General features: G+C 32.5%; 1 protein-coding gene across 3 annotated transcripts; it reads left to right on the forward strand.

Moving 5' to 3' along the window:
* Positions 1–6,317: 6,317 nt before the first annotated feature.
* Positions 6,318–7,965, forward strand: LOC102659986 (alpha-mannosidase At3g26720-like). Of its 3 annotated transcripts, XR_001385336.3 has the most exons (5): positions 6,318–6,604; positions 6,696–6,791; positions 6,918–6,965; positions 7,432–7,500; positions 7,599–7,965. XR_001385336.3 is itself a non-coding variant. In XM_041010785.1 (4 exons), the coding sequence occupies exons 1-4, from the start codon at positions 6,690–6,692 to the stop codon at positions 7,608–7,610; spliced, it is 225 nt and encodes a 74-aa protein (XP_040866719.1). In that variant the 5' UTR covers positions 6,628–6,689; the 3' UTR covers positions 7,611–7,965. The 3 variants fall into 3 exon arrangements, 2 of the variants coding, with proteins under 2 accessions (XP_040866719.1, XP_040866718.1); XM_041010785.1 differs by lacking the exon at positions 6,318–6,604 and having other exon boundaries at positions 6,628–6,791; positions 7,605–7,965; XM_041010784.1 differs by lacking the exon at positions 6,318–6,604 and having other exon boundaries at positions 6,645–6,791.

Here is a 7,965-nt window from a genome sequence, read left to right on the forward strand (position 1 = left end):
TAATAGCAATTTTCACCTGGTTTATATTTCAAAACGTTTCTCTCTTTGAATACTGTCCATGGCAAGATAGAATTTATAGGTTCCATTCTATCTAGCTTTTTACTTGGCATTTCATATTTTGTGAAACATTGTGGAAAAATAGTTAGAGTGTTGCTAGGTGTACCAGCTTTATTGCTTGTGCACCCAACATTTTTTGTTAATTCCAAAATTACCCTGCGTCGAAGGTACATGAGTTCATGGTTGATCTATATGTTTAAATTAAATTTACGGATTACATGATCTGTATAAAATATACGAATCATGCAATCCATAAGTATAATTTAAACATGCTGATCAAGTTGATCTGTATGGTTCGTATGGATAAAGTTGATCCATATAACTCATGAATTAACTGACTCATACAAATCAAGTTGACACGGATCATGTGTATGAGTTGATCAACATGATTCATATGACATCCAAATAGTTATGTGCAAGAATTTTATGCATGTGAATACAATTTTTTATTTTTTTTATATTGAAATTTTATGATTTCAATTATTTATTTTTTTAAACACAACTTTAAAGTCGTAAGAAATTTTTTTCAGACAACTTTAAAGTTGTAAAGGATTTTTTTTTTCATTAAATTCATAAATTATCTTACTACTTCAATTTTTTTTTTGACACTCGTAGTGTATTTTTTAAAAATCATAAGTAATTTTTTATTTTAATTGTTTAATGAATTAATGTATGTTTTTTTTTAATTTTATTTAATATTTTCTATATTTTGTATTAATGTTAAGGATTATTATTTATTTTATAAATTAAAAAAATAATGCAAAAGATTTAAATTTATTTTGATCTATTTATTATTATTGTACATATTTTGAATGTAAAATAAATCAATTTTTTGGAGATGAATTTTTAGTGAAATATCTGCTATGGAGGAACATGTTTCTTGGGTATGCTTCCAAGTTCAATTTATTCTTGTACCTTGTCTTCTTCCTGTTTTTTGCCTAGACATTTCAGCTTTGCTTGAACCACAAAGCCACCTCTGCACCAGAGTGCAGGTTTTGTCACGGATACAAAGACTTCATGAGACTAATGCTGGCATTCATTCCATAGTGAATTTTTGGTGCTTTGCATGCGCAACTTCTCTACTCATCTGTCTACTGCCAAGTAAGACTGCAATCTGGAAATTATTATATTTCACAGCGCTGCTCCTTCTCTTGAGGCATTTTTCCACTATGGGGGTGCCTACCTCCCATACTCCACAAGCAGTTTTCCAATAATTTTGTTGTTGTTGTTAGTTCTTTTTATTATCAAAATTTAACAATGAACACTACAAAGAAAGGAATTGTACCAGAATAAAATTACTTATCAAAAAGAACAATGAGACAAATCACAATTTTCTAATATTAGCTAAGAAATGTATAATTTATTGATATTGATATGATATGAAAATAACCATAACTATTATATTAATACTTATGCTTATCTTTATATTTTTGAATTAATTACTTTAAAATACTACCATAATTATTTTAAATATTCAATAGTCATGTTCTTTTTTGAAAGATTATCTATAAATTTCAGAGATTTTTCAATAATTGAATTTCTTTAGAATTAAACAATTTTTAATGTTTATGATATAATATATTAATAATAATTTTCAACATCATTATTGTCACGTTTTTCATTGTCACTCTTTCTTATTGACATTAATGCGAGATATTGATTTAATTAAAAAGTAATATTATATTAATTTATTGTCCTAATTTAATTTAAATTAATTGAATAATAAAAAATGTTTTTTATTTAAAGTTTTTTTTCCACCATATTTTGAAATGATCTTAAACTTATTAACTTTTTCCCTTCCCTATGCTGTTTTTGCTTCCCTCTTATTCTTTCACCTATAATTTGAATTTGAATTTCAAATTTAATACAGTGCATTTATTTTGTTTTTGGCCTTTTGCGTCTCTTAGAATTCTTATACCATTTTCTTTCATTTGAAATTCTGATTTTTTTTTTACATATCTTAAATTCAGATTGGTAGCTACCTTTAATTACTCACAATAATTGGTTTAAGAAACAATTGTTTCAATATAATTGGTTTAAGTGTTAATTAAAGAATTAAAAAAGTAATAACCACCGGAAATCATCGGGGTATTTGTTATATATAACATTTCGTACTACATGAAATCGTACTAGTAAGCAATTTCCAAAAAAGAATTGATTGCACTTATAATTTAGTTTAGATGTAATTTTATTTCTCTAATTTTTTTCCTACCATATTATTTTATTTATTTTATTTCATAAACAATGATGTACGGCTAAAAAAATTAGTATTATCTAAAACTGAACTAAATGTTTATAAAATATCATTTAAAAGACATATATTATCTAAACCACTTTGTAATTTACATAGGTACCATGAGTTCAACACTTGTCATCTGAACCTATTATACTTTGGTTTGAAAATTCACGATTTTAAGTTCCTTAGTTTCTAATTATCAAATTTAGTCCCATTAGTTTTCAAAATAATTAATTTTAATTTTTCCATCCAATTGCCCTTGTTGACGGGTACTTACTTAAAATTGATCAGTGTAATTGTTAAGTGACACACTGATTTGTTGGTTATTAGTAAATAATATGGATTATTAGGTTTATTTTCTTAATCTTAAAATAATTAAATTACTTTTATAGTTATAAAAAAATAAAGATAAAATAATTTTTTTCCTTTATCTTATTTTTTAGTTTAATTTAACCATTTATCTCTTAAAAAGTTTATTTTAGTTCTTTATCTATTTAAGTTGATTCAGTTTGATACTTTTGTTCATCTCAATTCTCAAACTAACATGTTACTGAGATAAAAATATTAGTGACTAAAAAGCACAAGAAAGTGTAACTTTCTTCCACCTTTTCTTCTTCTTCCTCTGCTTTGCACTAAAACAAACGACATGGTTCAGATCTCGTCCAAATCCACCATAACACAACACAAGTTCATCTAAATCACACTCATCATCCTCTTCCCAAACCCTCTCCCTTCTCTCTTAACTTCAACACCATTTTCGACCCACTTCTCTTAAGCTTCTGTGCATCGGATTTTAGAAAAGGCTGAAGGAGAGCCTTTGAAACCCACAGGATTTGTGAAGCCAAATGAATAAGACGAGGATGCACCCATAAAATTTTTAGATGAAGAAACAAAGAAACTTGAAGGATGGTTGGATGACGAGCTAAAGGATCCATTTGCAACACATAATTTCACAAATCCTGCCACTTGTTTCTCTAATAAATTTACATGATCAGAAAGTCTAGCCATTTTCAAATGATCAATGTGGTGGCCTGACAAATATCCCTTCCCACTGATCTGGCAAGTTGGACGAGAATGATTGAACACTAATTGATAAACTAATAAAAATTATGATGAGAATCATGAAACTGGCCAAATACAGGCTAAAGGCCCAAGTGGAGAAGGACGAAGGCCCAAGTGGAGAAGGACAAAGCCCCCAAGTGGAGAAGGATGAAGGCCCAAGTGGAGAAGGATGAAGGCCCAGAGGCAGAGACACTATCAAGACTATTAATTGTTGCTGAAGGCCCAAACTAATTTGAAGGCCCAAGTTAAATAAGTTTTTAGTTATAATTTATTTTTATTGTAATTTTGGCCCAAACTGTTTAAAAGGCCCATGTCTATTTTTATCTTTTTGTTTAGCTACACTATAAGTATGGGTTTTTGTTTTGAATAAAAAAACTTTTGGCATTTTCATAAAATTTGGTGAGAGTTTCTCTCTGGGTTCCTTGTTGAACCAATTATCAGACTTATCAAGGTAATCCTTGTGGCGTCTACCCTGACTTATCTTCCTTCACTGGAAGTGGCGTCTACCCAGACTTATCTTCCTTAACCGGAAGTGGCGTCTACCCAGACTTATCTTCCTTAACTGGAAGTGGCGTCTACCATGACTTATCTTCCCTCTTTGGAAGTGGCGTCATCCAAATCTTCGTAACCTGTATCAAGCGATCCGCCCTGTAAGATTCTTATCATCTGGTATCAGAGCTTCGGCTCTTGATACAGGTTCTATCCTATCCTATCCTATTTTTTTTTCTTTTTAATTTGTCTAGGTTCGTGTTTTTGTCCTTGTTCTGTTATTTGCGTTCTTGTTTACATCTTGTTTCGTTTTTGTTTGCGTCTTGTGTTCTGTTATTTGCGTTCTTGTTCTTGTCACGTCCTTGTTCTTGTTTCTTGTGTCTTTCACACTGTGTCAAAAAAAAATTGCAAAAAAAATTTGAAAAAAAAAGTGGGTGTTTGATCTTTGAACACGAAATTGAGGCATTTAGAGGTGTTTTTTTTTTAAAGAAAATCGTGGAACAAATCCCCTTATCTAGATTCTCCTCTGAATTCTGAGCGTTTTGATATATAGTGGGCCTCAAACAGACAATCGTAGCAAAAGTTATGAGCATTTGAATTTTAGTTGTCATATCTGTTATCTTATCTGTTATCCTATCTGTTATCTTATTTGCTATCATATCTGTTATCCAAATTAAATCTAATTTGTTATCCCAAATCTGATCTATTATCCAAATCAAATCAAATCAAAAAAAATTATCCAAATCAGATTTGTTATCCAAATCTAATCTGTTATCCAAATCAAATCCAATCTGCTATCCAAATCAAGTCCAAGTTGTTATCCCAAATCAAATCTGTTATTCTGATAATTCTATTGTCTTTCCTTTTATTTTATATTACCTTGTGTGTCTAATTCGGTCTATCCAGGAACTTAAGAGGGAGTGAGTGGTAAAAGGCAAGAGTGAAAACATCACACAAAAGCCTATATTGAGAGCATCAAACACGAGTGAACTACCATTAAAGAGAGAAACACGTGAGTAGAGTGTGGTGAGGTCCTGAATTTTTTTTAATTTACTGCAAAATTCTTTGTTCCTTAATCATGGCAAGAGCTGGTGACAATGGTGGTGTATATCATCAACTGGATGAATCTCAACGCTTATTTCTGGACGCGTGGACTACACAAATGCAACGTTTGTTGACCAAATCTTCCTTGTTTACTCTTAAACCTCTATCCCCTAGAGAAGTGTGTGATGACCAAATCAGAATGAGAGAAAAGAGAGAACAAGAGAAAGAAAATAGTGAGGCTCCACAAAGGAATATGAAAAAGAAGAGTGATACACCCGAGGAAAAGAGTGATACACATGAGAGAAAATTTAATTATTTTGCAGAGGCGAGTGAAGTGAGGAAAGTGTTACCTGCTCATGAACCACTCAATCTACAGTATTGCAAAGACAGTAAAATTTCTACTGATAATTCTAATGAGTTTACTATTTCTATTTCTCCTAGTGTTCAACCATTATTGCAGGAATTTAAAAATGTCGTTCCTAAGGAGATTCCTCATGGACTACCACCTTCAAGAGGCATAGAACATCAAGTTGATGTCCTCCCCGGAGCTTCATTGCCTAACAAGCCAACTTACAAAAGCAATCCCCAAGAGACTGATGATGCGAACCTTACGGGGCGGATCACTTGATACAGGCTGTAGAGTTTTTGGATGACGCCACTTCCGGTGAAGGAAGATAAGTCAGGGTAGACGCCACTTCCAGTGAAGGAAGATAAGTCTGGGTAGACGCCACTTCCGGTTAAGGAAGATAAGTCTGGGTAGACGCCACTTCCAGTGAAGGAAGATAAGTCAGGGTAGACGCCACAAGGATTACCTTGATAAGTCTGATAATTGGTTCAACAAGGAACCCAGAGAGAAACTCTCACCAAATTTTATGAAAATGCCAAAAGTTTTTTTATTCAAAACAAAAACCCATACTTATAGTGTAGCTAAACAAAAAGATAAAAATAGACATGGGCCTTTTAAACAGTTTGGGCCAAAATTACAATAAAAATAAATTATAACTAAAAACTTATTTAACTTGGGCCTTCAAATTAGTTTGGGCCTTCAGCAACAATTAATAGTCTTGATAGTGTCTCTGCCTCTGGGCCTTCATCCTTCTCCACTTGGGCCTTCATCCTTCTCCACTTGGGGGCTTTGTCCTTCTCCACTTGGGCCTTCGTCCTTCTCCACTTGGGCCTTTAGCCTGTATTTGGCCAGTTTCATGATTCTCATCAAATTATAAAATACAATACTGGGTACAGAAATCATGCATAATACAGCTATATACTTGCTGTCAGAGATAAAAGTCTCTTACAGAGATTACTCTCTTCCCTGAAACGGAAAATGACAACACACTTTCCTAATTACACAACCTACAATCAGATATAATCCTAATAGGTAACTGCCAAATGTTATTTTCCATGAATAACTGCCATCGTGCACTTTCAAATACAGAACTAATGCTTAATTACTAATACGAGTAAGTTATTTCATATCACATATACTCCTAATAATAATTGCCTCCAATCCATCAATAGATCCTTCCTAACCCACTTGAATTTTGGCTCCCATCATATCACCAACTTACCTTTTATTGATAGTACAAGTTTATATGATATTTCCAGATTCAAGGAAAACTGTACCTTAGAATTGACCATAAAGGTGAAGGTGCTAATTGGTGTCGCACAGTTGGGCAGGAATTATATTCACCATTGCTGTTGGCCTTCACAGAACAGGTAAAATGAAGGGAGATCCCCCCCTCCCCCAAAAATAAAATAAAATGATAGTTAAATCATTTGTCATAACTGGTTTCCACTTGTGATGCAGGAAGGAGACAATTGGTTGCATTTCATTCCATCAACATTTTCTGGCATAGATTCTTCCTACAGTTTACCTGACAACACTGCTCTTTTAACCCTCCAGGTATGAGAGGGAGAACGATAGGGACATTTAGAGAGAAAATAGAAGATGAAGTTTAAGATGCCTTCTAACATTTTTACCTCATCTTTATTTCTGATGTGTATCTATTGTTTTTATGAACTTCTGCAGGAATTTAAAAATGGAAAAGTACTCCTAAGATTGGCTCACCTTTATGAGGTTGTATTTTTTTTTACTGATGTATTGATAACTTTGGTTCTCTCTTAAAGATTTAATCTACCCTTTCAGAATGATCTTCTAAGGATTGCTTGACTGCAATTTTATATTCTTAACCATGATTGGAATGATTTTTTCAGTGACCTGTGTTTTACTTGCATTTAACCTATGCTATAAAATGCAAACATGCATGCATTTCTATCAAAGTATGGAAATAATATTTGTATATGTAACTGTTAGAGATCAATAACAGTTTGTCCATGCAACTATACAGGTAAGTTTACCCTTGCAAAGAACTTTATAACCTAGCTATGAATGATTTATGATATTTGTCATGCATCAAGAGTCAGTACAATGTACAACAACTTTTTCCTCTATCTTAATCGTCTATCAAATATTGTGCTTTACATTCAGAAATCAAATATCCTTTATTCTTGCATTGATGTTTGGTGCCTATTTACATACAAAGATTGGAGAGGACAAAAATTACTCAGTAACGGCAAGTGTGGAATTGAAAAAATTGTTCCCTAACAAGAAGGTAAGAGTGATAGCTAACCACTCCAAGTTAGTTTTTTTCACACATGTACTCTTGTATAGTTTCCTTTTTGACAACTCAACCTTTTCACATAAATAAAGCAACAGAGATGAGTTTGTCTGCTAATCAAGAAAGAGCTGTAATGGAAAAGAGGAAGCTAGATTGGAAGGTAGAAACCTGTTGATCCTATGAAGTTGGTGGTCGAACTTGCTCCAATGGAGATTCGAACATTCTTTATTGAATTTGATCCCCTCCAAACAGTTCCTGAAGCTGAAAATCATGTGGCAATGTAGCAAAGCATCCAACACAGTAGCATCTATGCATTGTCCGGCTGTAATATGATATTCCCATGGAATATATGTTTTATTGTTGTAGTGCCCTCAACATGTTGCTGGAAAATGTGTATTTCTGTATAAGCTTTTGTAAACAAATAAAAAGTTCTGTAACTTGAGTCTCGGTGACTATTAA

This window comes from Glycine max, chromosome 16 (genome assembly GCF_000004515.6).
Source record: "Glycine max cultivar Williams 82 chromosome 16, Glycine_max_v4.0, whole genome shotgun sequence".
In the NCBI taxonomy this organism is placed as follows: Eukaryota; Viridiplantae; Streptophyta; class Magnoliopsida; order Fabales; family Fabaceae; genus Glycine; species Glycine max.